The following is a 21,648-nucleotide window of genomic DNA, read 5'->3' as shown; positions in this document are numbered from 1 at the left end:
ATATTAATATTATATCATATGACAGATAACCGTCTTGTGATCCAAGGCTTAATAATCACTCAAACGTATTCATTATCAATCTGAAACAAACCAGCCATGGACCCCTTATAACTTTTGGTCCTATATTATCCTATAGAGTTCATGTATTCCAAAATATAGGGACCCCCCCGCACAAAATGTGTGTTACATCATAATATATATATTTTTTTTTAAAAAATGTATTCAAGAGTTTTTGAAAACAGAAGCAACAGAACTATAGAAGCTCAGTGTGTCACATATATACTTAGTGACACGTTGTGAGCTTTGTTCTTGTTTAATGTAGCGTTATCAAATTGGTCAGTCATTTGTCTCATTGGAATAGAGGCATCAATAAGCTAGGGTGGTCCCACATCATGAGGAATTAATTCATCACTCTTATTTTTAGAGTCCACTCTTTAAATAGAACATTATTTTCAGTCCTTTTTCCTATGATACAGGTTTCCTGGTCTATTTCACACGTTAAGCAGTTTGTTGAACGGTGAGAATACTATATTTTTGCAGCACTCTTAGAGTGGACAAATATCAAACTGTTTACTCTATTTCAGCTTTAGCTTATATCATTTTATTCAGCACACCTTAGATCGCTGGACCATGGACAGACTTTCAGAACCAAAATCCTCAATTTGTATCGCACTACAAAAACAAAGTTGCATTTAATTCCGACACAAAATAGATGTTATTGTAATAAATAAATTACAATATGATCGACATTGGAGACATTTCAACATAATTTATTTCAGAATCTTGTTTTTCTTTTCTTTTCTTCTATATTACAGGTTCATGTCATGAACCCATTTATAGTACCATGGGCAGCGTTCCATTTGGGGTTTATGATTGGGAGCAGATGGTAACTTTCATCATGTTGTAGTCAATGATTTGTAGTCATCTGGCAGGAAACCACGGAATCATTAGTACCCAAAATACGGAATCAGAAGCACCCAAAACACTTCCAGCGATCATAATTTTAGGGCCTACTCAATAAAATCATAGATGCAGCTTTAATAGTTTAGCTGATTTTTTAAATATAAATGAACGTATATTCCAGAGACTATTTAGTGTCTGTATACCTTTGTTGTCCCATGGGGAAATTCTATTTTTATTGGATAGGCCCTAAAATTCCGATCATGGGGAATTATCCGCTTCACATTTTGGAACACAGACCAGGCTTTACCTCCGAGGTGGAAAGCCTGGTGACGCAAGGTTACATTTATAGTGACAGTTCACAGAGAAGATTGTGTGCACATCTCAATGCCTATATTCTGGCCAGGAGGTGCTGGATGTCAGGCATCAAGGCAAACATCAAAGATTCTTCTTCTTTTGTCTTTTACATTTATAGTAAGACATGAATCTTTGGGCACATTATGAAAGGCATGACATAGTCCAACCTTCCTGGCTGTCAGACACGCTAAAAAGAGTAGATTGTCTCCCACTAAAACAGCTACAGTCCTCCAAACTCAGTTATGAAATGTGACACATCCGGGAAAAAAGTGACTCTGGAAAAATAGCGCTGGAAGAATAGTTTAGATGTTCTATAAAACAAGACAGCATGTTGTTTACATACATTCATATGGCTACTACATAAAGGATACAAAGCCAATAAGACAAGTAATGAAAAACCCTAAATCATTTGATTCAGTTGAATCAAATTCTTTGCAAGCATGCTGCATTTGCAGCTCTGTCTCCAAGAGAACTGTTGGTAAAAACCTCCAGTACCGAGTAACCCCAGGGACTTAGCAACAATATGCTGAATTAACAAAGCTACTGTACAGTATTAAGTCATTCATTCAACAGAGTTACAGATATTCATAATTTGACTTGGTTTGTGAGTCAATCTGATGATCATTTTGTTTCTTCCATTTCAGACACAACTATGAAGTCATTTAGCTGAACTTAAATATTTTCATTCAATAGCCAATCTGAAAACAAACCTTTATGCAATTAATTTACTTAAAGATGTATATAAGCAGTGTGAAGTAGCAAACAATTAAGTAAAGTTCCAGAAAGCGACTGTTGTCTGGCAACCAAACATACTGAGACGGTTCCGTCGATTAGTTTAATCCACGTTGATTTTCTTCTGCCCGTTACTGTGTGTACGTACATGGACATGCGAGTATCCTGTCTCTCGATGATTTGTATATTTTACATGTAATTGTGTGTCTTTGCTTGTAAGGCCGCTTCTAGTCCCAGCCATCTTGTGCACTGTATGATCTACAGGTGTAGATTCTACACCGAGATCTCTCTCTTTAGTGTATGTATGCAGGTTCTAGACACAGCCATGTGTGTGTGTGTGTGTGTGTGTATGTGTGTGTGTGTGTGTGTGTGTGTGTGTGTGTGTGTGTGTGTGTGTGTGTGTGTGTGCGTGTGTGTGTGTGTGTGCGTGCGTGTGTGTGTGCGTGTGTGTGTGTGTGTGTACTAGGTCTAGAACCTACATTATGTAGGTTCTAGACCAAGTCACATATACACACAGAGTACTCTCTGTGTATGTATGCAGGGCCCCAGACCCGGTCCTCGCTCTCTCTGGAGGTTCTAGAGCCAGCTTCCAGGTTCTAGAGTCAGTTTCTCTGTAATCTCTGTGTTCTCAGGAACACAGAGAGTTTAAAGCCAGCTGTCTTTAAACTTGGAGCTCTTCTCGAACATCTCGAACAGCCTGAGGTACTCGTCTGGAAACACGTGCCCGGTCATTATGTCCTCTGGCATACCCATCTCAGATAAGAGCTTGCTGCCATCGTCTGGAAACCATTGACTAAAAGAACAACGAGACAGAAAGAAAAGTAGAGAAGAGAGAGACGGGAGAAAGTAATGTTAGCTGGAAACTGAGGGGCAAAAAAACAACACAAAATGAGACGTTCAACCCATTTAGGCCCGACGTCGAAATTAAAAAAAAATGTCTTCAAAATCCTGACAGTTTTCTGAAAAACCTTATGTTTCTGTATCAGTGGTGGTCATTATTTCATGTCAAGGACCCCAAAAATGATATGTAATTGGCCGCCGACCCCCATCTGAAAATATGTTGTTCCAGGAACCCCTCAGAAGCAAAGATTTGAGTTAAAAACGTTCGCTCTGAAAGAATATATATTCAAAGATTTGTGACACATTTTCACGATTTTTCCAAAAATAGCAGACCTACAAGCTCGTAGCGCGCCACTCGGTGGCGCGCTATGAGCTTGTAGATCTGCTATTTTTCAATAGCTAAATTATAACATAATGTTTAAAACACCAAAAGGGGGTTCCCGCCCAGAATGGGTAAATAAGAGTAATCCATTTAGACTAGAGGCTATTGGGTAATAACCTGACTCCGCCAGATGAGAGTACACTGGGTTCCCCCCTCCTGCTCCCATCTGGGAACTCTCAGGCAGACTTGATGCCCGGCCACAAAACGGCCTGGCCAAGCAGCAGCAGCTAGAAGCTAGAAGCTGCTGCTAGAAGCTGCTAGAAGCTGCTGCTGATTGGCCAGGCCGTTTTGTGGCCGGGCATCAAGTCTGCCTGAGAGTTCCCAGATGGGAGCAGGAGGGGGGAACCCAGTGTACTCTCATGCTGCCCCATCTGGCGGAGTCAGGTTAATTGGGTAAAGCTGCACAGAGGTTTTCATACTACATCAACATGTGTGTTGGCGGCCCCCCAAGTGTCAGCAAGACGGAACGGATTGACTTGCTTCACTGGACGGATCTTACAGAATTTGAATTGTTCCAACACTTGTTTTGCTTAAATATGTTGCATGATGTGTCAAACAGCAACACATTATTGGTAAAGAGAACTAAAACCACAACTGCACACAAAACCACACAATCTTTGGTCTGTGCTAAACATATAGTTTATACAGTAGGTGTTTTTGAGTGGTGCGGCCACTCCATTGAACAACAATGTGTGTCCCTTTCTATGCATCTAGTATGTACCGTATGTATGTTTGTCTGTTTAGACTCTAAACTTTAGAGTACCAACCACTGTTGAGCTTCACACTAGGGCATTCACTTCTAGTCATTTTTACTAGTTGACTAGTTGCCTAGTTTACTAGTCGACTAGTTTTGGGAAATACATATCTGTACATTTAAAAACTGTGTACATTGGTGACTATAACTATAATCTACCGGATCTTGAGAAAATAAATAAATAAAATAAACCTTTTTTTTTGTATCAACTAGTCAACTAGTACCAGCAAGGTCGACTAGTGGAATTACTAGTCGACTAGTAAACTAGATTGTAACTAAATTGTTTAAGGCTAAAATGACCTGTTCGTGAACAGTGCTCATTTCACACTGCACTGCTGTACTTTACAAGTGCGTATTCACACATTAGAAAACAGTCGTCAATCCCCAACACTGATAGTATGAACACAGCGTATGGACAAACGTTTCCTGTGGATCATTTTCATATTATGGACAAAACGACAGTTTCCTCTGAATAATATACACAGGTAGAGCACGTATTCATTCGGCGCATATACAAAGCAAATATTGGGAGATTAATTTGGTAACTGTACTAAAGTTCTATTAGTATGTGTTCTTAAGTCACCGTTACTGGTGACTGGAAACACCAAACCTGCCCGTGGGATTATAGGAGCCAAATCGTTTGGAAAAATAACAAGAAAGTATTATTTTTTTACTATGTGGCCATGGGGTTGCGCTGTTGGGCGCAGGTATACAAAGTGCTAGGTTCACTGTCATTTTGTGCTGTGAAAGCCGTTTGTTTCATCAGGATTTACTTTATCGATACTATTCTAATTTATAGTAGGCATATACGGGTCAATACAAATAATATACAATATACAAAGAGGCATTTTGTTACTGGCCAGCATATGAGACTAAGCCGTATAGATGATTTAGCAAATATATATATATAGTCTTACTTTAGTTTGTTGATGAGCTTAGCTTTCCTCACGGCCATGACCTGTTTGACCATGACGAACAGAGTTGAGGCGTTGTCAGGATTCAAACCAGAGGAGAACAGATCAGCTCTGGGACTCAGATGGACCAGACACAGTGGGTCAGGGACCTATGTATGAAGAGAGGGGAGGAGAGATAGGATGTTAAATATGCTCTTCAGTCTTTCACTATTGAACTCATAATTATCCCTGCTCTCTGATGGTCATCGATCCCACCAATATGCCCCCTTGTTTTTTCTTTTGTGTGTGTGTGTGTGTCTCTTGTATGTAGTGGTAAGCTTACTTTACTGTCATTTGATGTCTTGTATTTCACAAAAAAGATCTAAATAAAGTATGCAAAAAAAAACAAGAAGCTCTTCTTCAGTTCACAATGTTTTTTTACAGTGATTGCGTTCTTACTTACTTGTAACTTGTGATTGCATGTCTTCTTAGGTGTCAAACACGGTTTGGACCTCACAAACGACTCCCAGGGCTCCTGGATATAAACACAATAGGTCAAGTATTAACATGAATTATAAATGTTAGCACAACAAAGAGGTAGGAGCGCACACCAGTAGTGGGGAGGTGCTGACCGCAGGAGATACAACTTGAAACAAGGAAAAGAGGCCCGCAGAGCTCGCAGCTTCTTCAGGCCCCGAAGAAGGCATCCCGTTTGCCGAAACGTCGGTTCAATTCAGTATTTAAGTCCGACGTCATTTTGTAGTGCTACGTTACGTCCGGGTCCAAGTGGCACCAGCTCCCGTCCGCATCTCATTGTAAATAGAATATCTAAACGCGTGAATCTTTTTACAATTACGTTATTTTTCAGAAAGGAAGCCATTGAGGGTTAAAATGGGTCTTAATGCTTCCAACTCGAGTAGAATTATTAATGTTTTGTACAAGTTTCCATGACAAAAAAAAATGATGTGGAGACAAAGACTATTATCATTATTATTGAAGGTGGTAACAGTCCATTTGCTCAGTAAAATATTTCGGGGGCATATTTAGAATGTTTGCAGGCTTGAGTATGTTGAATCTAGTTTGCATTAATGAGGATTTAGTTGACACAATGAAATAAAATGGCGATAGTATTCCGTGTGGGGCAGACGGCCTGTCACAGCCAGATTTGGGAGAGCAGCGCAGCTTTGTTGTTGCGAGGAAAGCGGTAAAATGAGACTTTCGTGGTTGTTTTCGTCTCAGATTTAGTCCGACGGAGCGTCACAGTATAACTCTATGGGGACACAAAAAGCGTCACAAAAGTAGGACCCGGAAGTATCTCACGTGCTCGCGCTCACGTCACAGCTAAAATACAGAATAGAGGTTTCTTGAATCGTCACTACGAGCTGTGCGGCCTCTTTTCCTTTTTTCAAGCCCATCTAGTCAAGAAATGGAACTTCTAATCAAGGAACTGGTCCAAAAGTGACTCACTAAACACTTCAAAACAAATCTTTACATTACAGGCCAATAAATGACATAATCTTCACATTACAAAATACAAATGCACTTGCCGTCTAGAACTCTTTACTGGTAATCATCGTCATAGTTTAAAGTGACATTACTGGAAATCTTGACATTACTGACATTATTACTGGTCATGTTTTGTGAAATTACTGAACATACAGTATTTACATTACATTACCGGAAAACTTTACATCATCTAATTAGCATTTTTCAGCATTACACCCCATTTGATCTTCCACAGTTACCTTGTGCAGTAACTTGACATCAAAGGCCATCTGGCACAAGACGCTGAGGTTTGTGTATCGAAATAGATCGGCTGGCCCTGCCATCATCTTCTGTAATAATGATATTCATGGTGTTGATGGACAGAGACAGACAGACAGACAGACAGACAGACAGACAGACATGTTTGTCAACTTTGTGCAGACAGACAGATTGCTGTAGAATAGATTTCCACCTGTGGCACATTCTTCATCGCCAAGGCAATGAGTCTGCTCAGCACCATGCCTCAAAGCAAAGTTACTATATTTACCCAGGGTATCTGGGCTAAGCTCAAGAACTTGTTTCCAGCCAGGCCCTGCTCATAGAACATTTCATGGTAGTGGTTCAATGCCTGTCTCAAGGGCAACTGGCGACCTTCCGGTATCAAGACGGCTCCGCAATCCGTTCGGCCACCGCTGCCTAAGAGTCATCTCCAAGCTTGACTACACTAACCTACTCCTTGCTGGCCTCCTGACATGTTCAGTAGGCCAGCAAGTTCAGTCTTGTACGGACCACATAGGATCTGATGCGCGACAGCTAGTCCCTGGTTCAACAGCCCAGTTTATCCCATTTTGACCCGAGATCAGATTCTAAAAATCTGACAGTTTTCTGAAAAAGCCGTTTCTGTCATTCGTTCTTCGATTTTTCAAAACTAGCAGACCTACAAGCTCGTAGCGCGCCACTCGGTGGCGAGCTATGAGCTTGTAGATCTGCTATTTTTCAATAGCTAATGCTAACACCAAAAGGGGTTCCCGCCCCAAAATGGGTTAAACCCTGGGGTATAAATTGGACTAGCCCCAGAATATACAGAATATACAGGGTGCGCGAGTGCGTGGACACAGCTGTTTTTCTGCTCCCATGATAATGAATGCACCCATTCTCACTGGCCATTTTTTTCCCCCCGCTCCAGGTGGTCATTTATTTTATTTATTTTCTGTGCGCAGAAACACAAACCTCTGCACACAATAAAGTGAGATTGACGCTTTCTGTAAATCACGCTGCATATTAGGAGCATCGGATAAAAATAAATGCAGACGTTGAAAGTTGTAAAGACAGATGGACATTGGACAGACATAAGGACGGTATGAGGCAGATGGTTCTTACCAGATATTCACTCTCGCTCATGAAGAGGAAGAGTTCTATTCTTCCGTATCTGTAGACGGAGGTACGTTCAAACAGAGAGTACACCAGCTTCAACAGCGCGGCTCTTTCCCGCACCTGTGGCAGTATACTAAACACCTTCACTGGGATGTCTACACACACACGCACACACACACACACACAAAGTCACCTTCATTTCTTATTCCTGCACAATTTCAAATTTGTGTCCATTTGTGGGTCTGTCTGTCTCCAGTTTGCTGGTGTGTGTATGTGTGTGTGTGTGTGTGTGTTTTCTATGTCTCACCGTCAGTCCAGTTGGCTTTTGATATACCCAGATCAGTAAAGAGTTTATCAGCGGATGTTTTCAGCATGTTTCCACCAATGAGGGGATTCAATCCCCAAAAGTTACAATTAACTACTTCTAACTGGCCATCAAGACGCCCCTCCAACTCCTGAACAAGACACAGACACACACATTTATAAGTTATTATAGTTTTCAACCAATGCTGAACCACACACACATTCCTATCATCACAACACGGATTCATAGGTTTATCACAACATACAGAGGTTGGGCGATGGGTAGGAATAGGCCGTTATATATTCAGTGTTACCCCTATATGCATTATTGTGTGGCGGGCTGCAAAAATGGGAACTGAACTGAACCCGTGGATAATTGTACCGGTCCCAACGGACTCGAGAAAACATTCTAAATTACTGGACCCGGTCGGAAACGGACAAGTACTGTACATACGAGGAAAACTGGACATACCGAGGATACTTGAAATGTATTAGACCCGGTCTCTAGACCCGTTACTGGACTCATTTAAAGCTAAACTCACACTTGATCTTAGCCAAAAAGGCAGAGAAGCGATATTTCAAGCTGAACTCACCGTGATATTCATATATCTACGCCAATTTGTCTTTCTCATCGCCGATCGGGAGACCGGATACACACAGCGTACCGGTAAGTAACATTTGTAACATCCGGTCGGGGGTTTTGGCTCTTCAAAAATAAGGGTTGAACGAGCGAAAGTCCTGGCAGTATGAGGTGAATTCATTAATTTATCCTGGCGGGTAATGGGTTAAAACCGAAGGTTAAAGAGATTAATAAAATAATAATAAAAAAATGTTGTCGGGTCTAGGAATAGACGAAAAAAGGCAAATAACCGCAAAACAAACGAGGGAAAACACTGATATTATGTGTCTTGCTATTGCTACCATTTACCTGTAGGGCCATTGTGATTCTTACCTGTAGGTAAGGTAGGTAGTACTTGTCATTTTCCAGAGCCACCAGCCTCTGAGCTCCAGCATTCAACAAAGTTCGAGTCAACACTCCTGGTCCTAAGACAAGAAACACCAGGGCACATTAAACGCTGGAGGAAAATTAGCACTGATCAGACAGAGATATCACCAATCACTCCTGGACCCATATGTGCAAATATCTATGACATAATCAATGCAAGATGTTTTCTATATCTTTCACTATAGAGAGTATGCGCATGCTTAAAGTGAATGGCACATCGAGTGGCAAATCGAGTGGCAAAGGAACATGCAAAGTGAGTTTAACATTGTTTAACGTTGTTTAATGCAATCAGACAGGACTTTTCTGTTTGGATGTATGGGCTGTCAAGGCCAGAAAGTAGTTTTTTGCCACTCAGTAGGCGTTTCTGCATAACTTCCTGGTTTGATGATGATGTCACACGCATACTCTCTATAAGTCTATAAAATAGATGACTTTTTTATACTTCTTTTAACATTATATCCATGTTATAATAATAACCAGAATCATACTGCACAATAATTCTATTAGAACTATTATAATGAGGCACGGAGCCAGGAATTCTTTATGAGTAAGGCATAGCCAATACCCCCCCCTCCCCCCCCCCCCCTCAAATAGCTTATAAGCACATACACACACACAACACATATAAATGTAACAAACACACACAGACCTGGATTGCATTCGAAGATGGCCGTTTCCAGATCGGGACCTAGGTGTTGCGTTACCAGCTCGGCCAGGGCTGGATCAACTATGTATGTATTTCTGACGCCGTTAGTCGGCTTGACCTGGGGAACATTCTCCGCATCTGCACTGACGTCCAGGAAGTCATACCTGCTTACTGGACGACTCTGACCCACGTACAACACACACACACACACACACACACACACACACACTATTACATGACCGCAAATGTCACAGAATGTCTGACCATTACAAACATATGAATGTTAAACCATGAAAGCAGTTTACACAGACAGCCACCACACTACTATTTGTTCAGTCATTTGATCCTCCAAAGAAATGTCAAATAATTCATTTCTCCAACCATTCACAGCCCATACATCAAAAAAGTCCTATCCGATTGTATTAAACAACGTTAAACTCACCAACATTGCAGCTGTCGGAAAGCTTAAATTACAATAAAAATCTTTCTATCTGCAAAGATTTGGTTTAATAAAAATCTGTAGACAATCGAATTCAGTGCAGGTGATAATTTGTGTTCGAGTTTGGAACCCATTTCAAAATTGCACATAATGCAGGAGACAGCAGAAGGAGTAGGACGTTGCGTTATTAAAAACGAGCACTTCCAAACTCCAACACTTAGAAAAAGTATCACCTGCACGTAATTTATTGACATAAAGCAGCTCATAACATTGCAGATAGAAAGAGGATAATACGTACAGCGTACAGCTGCAATGTTAGTGAGTTTAACGTTGTTTAATACAATCAGATAGGGCTTTTCTGTTTGGATGTATGGACTGTCAATGGTTGGTGTTGCAACTCTAGATTTGAGAAATTAAAAATAGAATTTATAGGTGCTTGCGGCTAAAACGTTATTCATAGTCTGGATTTCCGGTGGTGAGGTGACCACCGAACTACAACATGACGTCACGGAGCCACGGTGAAGAGCAAACCACCGCTCTTCCCCAGCCCTTCTCTCTGTTTTTACTCACCACCGCTCCACTCCGGTGGTGAGGTGACCACCACCGGAGTGGAGCGGTGGTCACCTCACCACCGAAAATCCAGACTGTGAATAGGCCTGAATTCTCCACAAACCAGAATGCGGAGTAGTGGTATCATATCCTACAGACTGACCTGTAAGGCCGACAGGTTTCTCTGTGTCAGTGTTGATGAAGGGGAAGTCCTCTCAAGGGACCAAGGGACCGACGATCGAGCGTCGCTGCTGTAGGCTCTTCTCTGGGGCATGAGGACACAGGGTCCAGAGGGTACTTTAGGGGCCAACACTGCTCGAATACAGGGTCTACTGCTGTGTGTGTGGCAGCAGACAGAGCGCAATGCCAACACCACCACTTTACTACACATCTGAGTGGACATGATGGACGGATGGAGGGACAGGTGGACGGACTGTGATGGGAAGGTGGTCAGTGCCTGGAGCAAAAAGGAATGATAATAAATAATTAATTGACATACACAGTAAGACCATTACAATAATTGACCATTTCAATAAAACTATAGCCAGCCAGGTAACTAGTTTATAGTGTACAGTAAAATCACAGTAAATGTGCACATGATCGAGATAGCTTAGCTACTACGACAATACATATTTTGTCGTGGTAACATTGCAGACAATGTAAAAATAATAAATCATATAACACACGTGCGCAACAGCGAACAGAATTATGAGTTATGCGTGCGTTGCGCATGCAGTGTATATATATAACTTACAATAACATGGATCAAAAACACTGATGTATTCTCGCAGTGAAAACAAATGACTCGCATATACACGACGATGTTCTGTTTTTAAGCGAATTATTAGGATTACCTTTCTGCTATTATGGTAAATATGATTCCCATCAGATTCTAGGTGTCAAACGCTAGCTGTTAAAGCTAACGTTACATGATCAACTCAACTGACACATGGTTGCAAATCGCAGTGGGGAAACTAACCTTTGTTCGAAACTCGATGTTGTCGGTTGTCGCTAGTCACATCGCAGATGTGTGTTTCGTTTAGACGTGGTTAATATAATACTGTCTGTGACATTGGACAACACGCTGCCTGTTGACCCCCTCCACAGTTCACTTCAGACCATACGCAACTGCGTAAATTCAGGCGCATGTGGATGATGGCATTGTTTACCATAGTGACGAGTGTGATCGACACCTCCGAGTCCGACACCCAATCAGCATCTATCGCGAAGAGTAGGACATTGAGGGGGCAGAAACCGAGCGCTCGAGCGCTGTACAGTTCACGCAGCCTGAACTGGGACAAGCTGGAGTTGGAAATACATTGTTTTCAACGAGGGCGGCGCAAATAAGAGTTATTTTAAGCATGTGTGCAACATGACAACTGTTTTAAAGTATTGTACAGTAACAACTAAAGTCTCTGTAATGTTTATGTTGTACTATTACTACAAAACAACTAAAATAAAGGGATTTAAGATCATTAAAGCTGGGCTGTTATGCTCTGCTCCAGTCCACGCCACTGCTGACTGCGTCATTCCGCCGCGCAGCGCACGCGCGGAACTCGTAATGCTATATCAGCTCATGCTACTTAATCTGGCGAAATCGTCCCCGTTTTATTATAAATGAAACTATGTTTCAAACCAATGGCTTGTAAATGAACGTCACCAAGTACACACCACCTAATAAACACCGACAGCCTTCATTTGCCACACGCCTCTCAAACATATAATATCTAACATTTCTGATGCATGTATATAGCATAGCATAGCATCATGCTACGGAAGCTATTAAGCTGTCATCACGATGATGATCAGAGTCTGCTGTCATTCTGTGGTCTTGGTGGTTCCACCCCTGCAGCACACACTCATATCTCTGTCTTATCACTAAGGTCCACTAAACGATCCTCCCTCTGTTACTGCATGCCAAAGTCCTGTCTGTCTGACAGAGAGAGACCACGGCACGAAACTATATCTTATTTCTGTTATAATGGCGATTGGCGAGTGTTGAAGTATCAACTAGCAGACCGTATCACATCGTTATTTTCGGAGCCTCTGGTTTCACGGGACAGTTCGTGGTCGAGGAGGTCGCTCGAACCACGGCCGAGGGTCCGAAGGGGAACCTGACATGGGCCGTGGCCGGCAGGAGCAGGCAGAAGCTGGAGAAAGTTCTGGACCAGGCCGCTGCAGCCTTGGGTATGGATGGAATGGATGCAGTATTCTAGATAATGCTTTACGTATTATTTAACAATTCATGTCATAAGCTGCGGCTGTGAATACCATATACTCTATGGTGAATACAGACACTTTTTTATCTCGTTGAGGGTTGACAGTGAGTGAACACTTAAACATAATACATTGATTTAATAAATTGAATCCAGACAGCCAGAGCAGCTGCTATAGTGTCATGCATTTTAAGTTGAACTTATTAGATCATCCAATTAAACTGGTAAAACCAGAACCTTCTTCAGTAAGGGGGCTTGCACAGACCGAGAACAAAAAGGGAGTTCAGAGTAGAGTTAGGATTTAAAACGGTACTATTTGGCTGTACAGTGTGCAAACGTTTCAGTCCTCCTCAACTATATTCTCTGGCTTCATGCCATGCGTGGTAATTAAGCCCTTAGCTTGACCAGCCTACATACTACTATAGGTAGTGACTAGTGAGTGACTCATGCAAGCATGCATTTCTCTTTGCACCAACATGGACTGAAACTTTTGATACAGCCCTGTAAAGGTCTCAAAAAATAACTCCTGATTATAGAACTCTTCTTTTGTCCTGTGTTAAGACTTGTCTTGGAGTCCTGAGCAGTCCTTCCTTAAAACAAATAAAATGCAGAGTTTGATTGACGCTAAATCTCTGAAGAACAGATTCGAGCTTTCGAGGAGATTACTTGACATGAGGAGGACTTTGACCATCTGTACAGAATCTCCAAGTACACGTCTGAGCTAACTCATATGTGCTAACAAACAGAAATAAAGTCAGAAATGCATCACCGCATCTTTGATCAATACAAAAGTCAGAAATGCGTAACTGTCTGTTATATCTGAATGTTAAATCAATTGTACCGTTTGTGTTTATTAAGTAATAGCCTGGGGTGAAATTGCAAGTGTTGAAACAAAATGAAGCAGCAGAACTCCATTAAATTGAAGCTGGAAGAAAAATGAGTTCTCTCGAGTCTTCAAAGTCCTGATTATGAAATTGTTGACCCACCTGAAAATGTATTCTGAGTATGTTGGGGGCGGCAGTGGCTCAGGGTAGAGCAGCGCCGGAACCATGAGGTTCCCCCAGAGTTTTAGTGTCGAAGTGTCCTTGAGCAAGACTCTGAACCCCTAATTGGAGCAAGACTCTGAACCCCTAATTGCTCCCGATGTGCAGGTTGGTGCCTTGCATGGTTTCCTCTGCCATCGGTGTAGGAATGTCTTTGTGAATGGGTGAATGTAATGCACTATATAAATGCACCATTTACCATTTAGAGCTTTAACGTCCTACCAAGTTGTCCTTATATGTCAGTCCATGTCCCTTTCATGCCCATATATGGAGTTCCCTGATGTCATCCGTATATGCCCAATTGCCCATATATGGCATGCCCATATAAGGTTAAGTTAGGTCGTCAGTAGGCCTATAGGTGGTTTTAAGACCTGGTTGTTGTCACGTCACTCAGTAGTATAGGTAGGTAGTTTAAGGCCAGAACAGGGTGGTTAAACGTGATATCATTTGTAGGCAGTTTAAGGCCAGGCTAGGGAGGTTTATAGATTGGTTATATATAGTTTCATGCTGTCATGCCACTAGGGTTTCCATCCTGAGGATTAGATCGTTTTGTTTTAGTCCATTTCCCCAGGGAGAAACGATACAACAGCTTGCCCTTCCTAGGGTGGTACACACCATGATGGGGTATATACCACACCCTTCCCTCACTTGGTTCCAACTGATGTTGTGGCACCAGCTCAGCATAGCCTTTGTTGATGACATCAGTGAGAAAGCTTGTGTACTCACTGCGAAAGCCTTCATTTTTCTGAAGTTTCCTTTCCAGGCCACGGATCCGTTGCTTAGCAACACAGAAGTTATTAGGCAGAGCCTTGGCTTCATTCGATCAAACCCGTATTGAAAGGTCTCTAGCACAAAGGGGAATCAAATGGAGTTTCAACCCACCGGCTGCATCTCATTACGGTGGCGTATGGGAGCGTATCATCAGAATGATCAGAAAGATCTTAAGTTCAGTGCTTCGCCAACAAACACTAGATGATGAAGGCTTTCAAACTGTGTTGTGCGAGGTTGAAGCTATGCTGAATGACCGCCCCATAACCCGACCATCGGATGACCCAAATGACCTAGAGGCTTTGACACCAAATCACCTACTCCTAATGAAAGGCAAACCAGTTCTGCCACCAGGACTGTTTGGAAAGGAGGATCTGTATGCAAAAAGAAGATGGAGACAGAGCCAATACATTGCTGACCTCTTCTGGAAAAGATGGATCCACGAATACCTACCGTTATTACAGGAGCGTCAAAAGTGGATAAAGGAAAAACGATGTTTCATGCCTGGAGACATTGTCGTTGTGGCGGATTCTTCAGCACCAAGAGGCTCTTGGATACTTGGAAGAATAGTGCAAACCTTTCCTGATAGGAAAGGCCTCGTTCGTTCAGTTCGTCTTAAAACTAAGACAAGTGTGATTGAAAGACCTGTCACAAAAATCTGCCTTTTATGTGAAGGTGCAGATTAACCACTTTGAGTTTGGAATAGCGCAATATTGAATATTGCTGAGTTAAATGCCTAAAAAGGGTTTTTGTTTTTTCTGGCTCTTTGTTTTTTTTGGTTTAGAATTGCTCTGTCTTGCATGCCAGTAGCAATTAGGGGCTGGCGTGTAAGAGCCATTTACTTTCTATCCATTTATTTTCTATGCATTTTATTTCTATAATTGACGTCACGGTCAAGGCCAAGGTGTTGGCCTTGTCTAGGCTATATGAGGGAGTGGCTTACAAAGCACAAGTGCTACTGAAGAGAAAGAGGCAACAGTTTGTTGACTGTATCATGAGAACAAAGGCTGTTGATAATCTCATTGTTTAACCTGCTGAAGTGACGGTACAGTGGAAAGTACATGGTTTCTTCCTCCATGACCCAGCTGTTTTCCCTCTGTACTGTCTGCAGAATCTGCACTTGGTGGTGATTTTCCTCACTGCAGAATTGGCGTTCGTGATCCAATATATTTTCCTTACAGTGGAAAGTACATGGTTTCTTCCTCCATGACCCAGCTGTTCGTGATAATGCCGGAGGATAAGGCTTGCGATGTGTTGGTCCTTAGATAAGAGGAGGGGATGCTTTAGCTCTTCCGGCAAAGCTGCTTTATTCAGTCGACCCCCAACTCTCAGCAGATTCCCATCTACTATTGTACTGTCTGCAGAATCTGCACTTGGTGGTGATTTTCCTCACCTCCATTCACCTCCATTCACGTTTGTGAATGGAGGGAGATCTGGAACCACTCTCTCTGTGGGCAGGTCTGCCATTTTTTGTTCGCCAGTTTTCCCTCTGTACTGTCTGCAGAATCTGCACTTGGTGGTGATTTTCCTCACTGCAGAATTGGCGTTCGTGATCCAATATATTTTCCTTACAGTGGAAAGTACATGGTTTCTTCCTCCATGACCCAGCTGTTCGTGATAATGCCGGAGGATAAGGCTTGCGATGTGTTGGTCCTTAGATAAGAGGAGGGGATGCTTTAGCTCTTCCGGCAAAGCTGCTTTATTCAGTCGACCCCCAACTCTCAGCAGATTCCCATCTACTATTGGATCCAACTTGTAGATGGAGCTGCTCTTTTGTACCGGTTTTCCAGAGGTTATGGCTGTGATTTCATTGTGGAATCTCTGGAATGGAGGGAGATCTGGAACCACTCTCTCTGTGGGCAGGTCTGCCATTTTTTGTTCGCCAGTTTTCCCTCTGTACTGTCTGCAGAATCTGCACTTGGTGGTGATTTTCCTCACTGCAGAATTGGCGTTCGTGATCCAATATATTTTCCTTACAGTGGAAAGTACATGGTTTCTTCCTCCATGACCCAGCTGTTCGTGATAATGCCGGAGGATAAGGCTTGCGATGTGTTGGTCCTTAGATAAGAGGAGGGGATGCTTTAGCTCTTCCGGCAAAGCTGCTTTATTCAGTCGACCCCCAACTCTCAGCAGATTCCCATCTACTATTGGATCCAACTTGTAGATGGAGCTGCTCTTTTGTACCGGTTTTCCAGAGGTTATGGCTGTGATTTCATTGTGGAATCTCTCTTGCTGACAGAATGAAATGATAGATTTCTCCGCTTCTGAGAGATCGTCAAGCGACAATGTCTGGCTTCCCAGTGAAGCTCTCACAGTTTGCATTTCCTTATGCACGTCCAATATAGGTGATCCAATACCACCAGTACTTGTAAGCTGCTTTCTTTTTTCTTTCAAGTGCAGCAGGACCTTTTTTAGTTTGAGGACCCATGCAACTGAAACCTTTAGCCTCTGCCAGTCAGAGAAATAGGCTATCAGCTGGTGAGTAGCATTCACAGCATCAACAACAGTTGCATTCATCAACAGATTTCGCTTAACTTCTGGGTCGTCAGCAGTGATGTTCACATCTATAGGAGGTTTTGGCCACTTTTCCTCAGTCTCCCATAGAAATATTGGGCTTTCGATCCATCTCTGTTTGACCAGGTCTTCTGCCTTCAGTCCTCTAGAAGCATCATCGGCAGGGTTTTGTGATGTAGGGATGTATCGCCATTGTGACACATCTGAGTGGTCCCTTATGGTTGTTACCCTATTTGCAACAAATGTTTGGAACCTCTTGTCTTCATTTTTTATGTACTTTAGCACTGACGTGCTGTCTGTCCAAAAGACAGATTTCTTCAGTGGAAGCTGCAGCTCAGCCTGCAGCATTTTGTCGACTCTAACAGCGACAACGGCGGCTGTGAGTTCTAGGCGGGGTATGGTAACAGGCTTCAGTGGTGCAACTCGGGCTTTGCCGAACAGGAAAGCAACATGAACAACTTTATCTGTGTTCTCCATTCTGAGGTGGGTGACTGTGCCATAAGCATTTTCACTAGCATCTGAAAAGTGATGCAACTGAGCAGTTGCAATACCTCTGAAACCCTTGGGCTGAACACAACGACAGATCTTGAAATCTGCCACCTTCTCAAGGTCTGCCAGCCATTTGTTCCACTTCTGCAGGAAGGCTTCAGGTATTGAGTCGTCCCAATCACATTTCTGTCTGCATAACTCCTGCAACAACAGCCTAGCAGGGAGTATGAGTGGTGCTAGGAATCCTAATGGATCATAGACGGAACTGATTATGGACAGCATGCCACGCTTGGTGTGGGGCTTCTCTTTCACCTTCAGCTTGAATGTAAAAGTGTCAGTTTCAATGCACCACTGCAGACCTAAAGCCCTCTCCATAGGCAGCTTATCTCTGTCCAGGTCTAGTTCATGCAGGTTTTTGGATTGGTGGTTTTCTGGAATGCTTTGAAGTACCTTCCTGCTGTTACTGATCCACTTTGTAAGGTTAAACCCTCCTTTTTGGCAGACAGACATGAGCTCTGCTATCAAGAGGACTGCATCCTCGTCAGAAGGTAGGCTCTTCAGTAGGTCATCCATGTAGAAGTTTCGGTTGATGGTGTCGATGACTTCTACTGGATAGCTGTGCTTGTTGTCTGCAGCGGTCTTTCTGAGAGCAAAGCATGCACAACTGGGTGACGATACTGCTCCAAACAAATGAACAGTCATGCGATGCTCTACAAGATCCTGCCTTAGGTCCCCTTCAGGCCACCACAAGAATCTCAAGAAATCCCTGTGCTCCTCTGCCACCTTGACTTGGTGGAACATGGCCTCTATGTCTGCCATTACTGCCACAAACTCCTGTCTGAACCGTAGGAGAACTCCGACCAAGGAGTTGGTTAGGTTTGGGCCTTGCAGAAGTTGACTGTTGAGTGAGGCCCCTGTAAACTCTGCTCCACAATCAAACACCACTCGCAGCTTGCCCTTCCTAGGGTGGTACACACCATGATGGGGTATATACCACACCCTTCCCTCACTTGGTTCCAACTGATGTTGTGGCACCCGCTCAGCATAGCCTTTGTTGATGACATCAGTGAGAAAGCTTGTGTACTCACTGCGAAAGCCTTCATTTTTCTGAAGTTTCCTTTCCAGGCCACGGATCCGTTGCTTAGCAACACAGAAGTTATTAGGCAGAGCCTTGGCTTCTGCTTTGAAGGGCAGCTTCATTTTGTAATGCCCATCCTGCAGCTCAACAGAGCTCTCCACAAGTTCCATATACTTCTTTTCTTCTCTTGACATTTCCTCTTGGTCATTAGAAGTCTTCTCGTTAAAGTCATGATTGTACTGGTTAATAAGCAGTTCCTCCAACCTGTTCACAACTGTGTGATTAACAGTAACGGTGGGGCAGCCACTTCCACTCAAAGTGTCTTTGCCTTGTAGTGGTCCATTAATAACCCACCCCAGTAGGGTTCTAACGGCATAGGGACCATCCCCATGACTGTTAATCACCTCCCACGGTTCCATTAGCTTGGATGCGTTGGTACCGATTAACAAGTCCACATTAGACGTTATACGAGGGATGTGGATACCTTGGAGGTACGGCCATTTAATCAGTTCCTCCTCACTGATGAGGTTGTCAGTAGTCACGGGCATTTTCCTTTGTGTGAACACATCAGGGAGTTCAAAGAACTGATTGCCAGTCAATTCTGAGATTTCCAGGCCGTTAACAATGCAGCTAGGTGTCACCTTACTATGGCCCATGGTGCGCAGATGGATCTTTGTTCTCCGACCTTCTGTGTTCAACCTATTGACCAGCTGTTCTGAACAGAACGTGCCTGTGCTTCCTGGATCTAGAAAAGCGTAAGTCTGGATTATTTTATTTCCCTTTGAGCACTTAACTTGTACCGGCAAGATTGGAAGTATGCCATTGCCAGCCCCTGTATGGCCACAAGTTGATGTTGTATGGCTCTCCGGTTCTCTTTTTGGCAGATCAGTGCTACCTCCAAAGCTCCCCGTCTCTCTGTGTATGTGTAAAACACTGGGATGTGTTTGGCTGCAGTGAGAGCACTTCATACGCTTGACACAACGTTTAGACAAGTGCCCTGTGCGCAAGCACCCGAAACACAGGCCTTTCTCCTTCAGAAAGTCCAACTTTTCCCTGTGTGTCTTTTTTCCCAGCTGCCAACATTGCTCAAAAGTATGCCCACGTAAATTGCAATACAGACAGGATGTAGGGCCTTCCTTGGGGTAATTCTTAGACCTATTCTGGAGAGGATCTGATCTTACTTCATCATCAAGCTCAACGTGGGTTGCAAAACTGTTTTTGAATTGTGACTTCATGGTTTGCTGTTGAGGTTTGGGTTTAATTGTCGTTTTACCCAAAGGACTGTCCTGGATATCACCGAAGACAGGATCAGAAGCAACTCTGACTTGATGTTCAAGAAATTTCACAATGTCTATGAAACAGGCTCTTCGATTGAACTTGTCAACAATGTCACATGCTTTTCCTCTCCACTGATCTCTGAGTCTGTATGGGAGCTTCTGTATGAGGGCCTTCATGTTAGCAGGCATGTTAAGCTCCTCCAGGTACTGTAACTCCCCCATAGCATTTGCACACTCTCTCAAATAAAGTGCATAGGATTTGAGACCTTTAAGATCCTCCGTTTTGACATTGGGCCATGTCCTGATTTTTTCCATGTACGCTTCTGTTATTTTTAATGGGTGCCCAAAATGTTCCCTCAGAAGTGCTTTGGCAGAAGGATAACCCTCTTCAGGTGGCATATGAAGGCAACTGCGCACTAGGTCCCTTGGCTGCCCCCTAGTGAACTGCTCAAGATAGTACAAACAATCACCAAAATCACCAGTTTTAGCCTCCACACAGTGCTGAAAAGCCTTAATGAATGATTGGAACTTTAGTGGGTCACCATCAAAAAGTGGAATTTCCCTGTGAGGCAAGTAGTGAGAGGTTTGGGTTTGAACCAGGAGTGATGTTATTTCATTTTGCCTCTGTAATATGTTGTACACATCCCCTGATACCTGGTTATGGACTTGAGATGGCAAAACTGGTTGAGGTAATTTTTGCCTTGGTTGTGTTTTGACAGGATCCAGAGTGGCTGTGTGCACTGATTGTTTATGATGCTTGTGATGTTGAGAAGTGACTGGGTTTTTCATTGATTGACGCTGTTGAGTTGAGGATTGCTGTGTGACGATAGGTTGGCTTTTTGGTTTAGCACCTTGTCTGAAATAGGACTCCATTCCATTTGACTTTTTGCTAGTGACACTGCTGCCAGCCTCCTGTAGGACTGCTATTTTGGCAGTAGAGGCTGCTATTTTGGCATTCAACTCCACTTGCTCTTTTTTCCTCCTTATAGCCTGAGCTTCCTTGCTTATAGCCTCGCCCTGTTCCTCCAAAGCATGTAGCTCTTTTAGTGCTGCAGCATGAGCCACAAGTGCGGCCTTATCCGCCTCTGCTTTGATGCGTGCAGATGAGGTTGAGGATCTTTTGCTGGACTTTGAAGCACTGCTTTTATGACCATCTGACACATTGGAAGTGACATTTGAAATACTGTCATGTGGCTCAACATCAACCACATCACTGTCACGGGCAGCAACAGAACTCTCAGTTTCAATGTTAATATCATCACCTTTATTGTCGCCTGTGGCAACAAACCCTCACTCCCAGCATTTACATTTTCATCATCATCAACATCATCATCATTGTTATCATTATCATCATCTGGAACATAAAACCTCTCACCCATTTTCTTCATAAATTTATCAAAATTAAGCATTTTTGCATCATACCAGGTTTGTTGTCTTATGGCTTCATCAGCCGGAACAAGCCCCAACAGTTTTGTGTGAACACCATTTGTTTCATCATATAACCCTTTGAAAATATGAAATGCATCTTTTGCCTCGTTTTCACGTGTCTCATCCCACAAGGCAGTAACATTTTCCCTCAGAGTTGTCAGCTTGCTCAATTTGG

The 21,648-nt window shown here is 43.0% G+C and overlaps 1 protein-coding gene across 1 annotated transcript; it reads right to left on the bottom strand.

Annotated features, from left to right (window-relative positions):
• Positions 1–1,547: 1,547 nt before the first annotated feature.
• On the bottom strand, positions 1,548–12,197 carry LOC306920502 (dimethyladenosine transferase 2, mitochondrial-like). Its single transcript, XM_079497296.1, has 10 exons — positions 11,640–12,197; positions 10,824–11,117; positions 9,676–9,853; positions 8,973–9,064; positions 8,025–8,172; positions 7,724–7,872; positions 6,604–6,693; positions 5,322–5,393; positions 4,883–5,028; positions 1,548–2,782 (listed from the first exon to the last, which is right to left on the bottom strand). The coding sequence occupies exons 2-10, from the start codon at positions 11,061–11,063 to the stop codon at positions 2,635–2,637; spliced, it is 1,263 nt and encodes a 420-aa protein (XP_079353422.1). The 5' UTR covers positions 11,064–11,117; positions 11,640–12,197; the 3' UTR covers positions 1,548–2,634.
• Positions 12,198–21,648: the final 9,451 nt, after the last annotated feature.

This window comes from Electrona antarctica, assembly GCF_951216825.1.
Source record: "Electrona antarctica genome assembly, chromosome: 3".
Classification (NCBI taxonomy): domain Eukaryota; kingdom Metazoa; phylum Chordata; class Actinopteri; order Myctophiformes; family Myctophidae; genus Electrona; species Electrona antarctica.
This window is presented reverse-complemented; position numbering and strand designations above follow the sequence as displayed.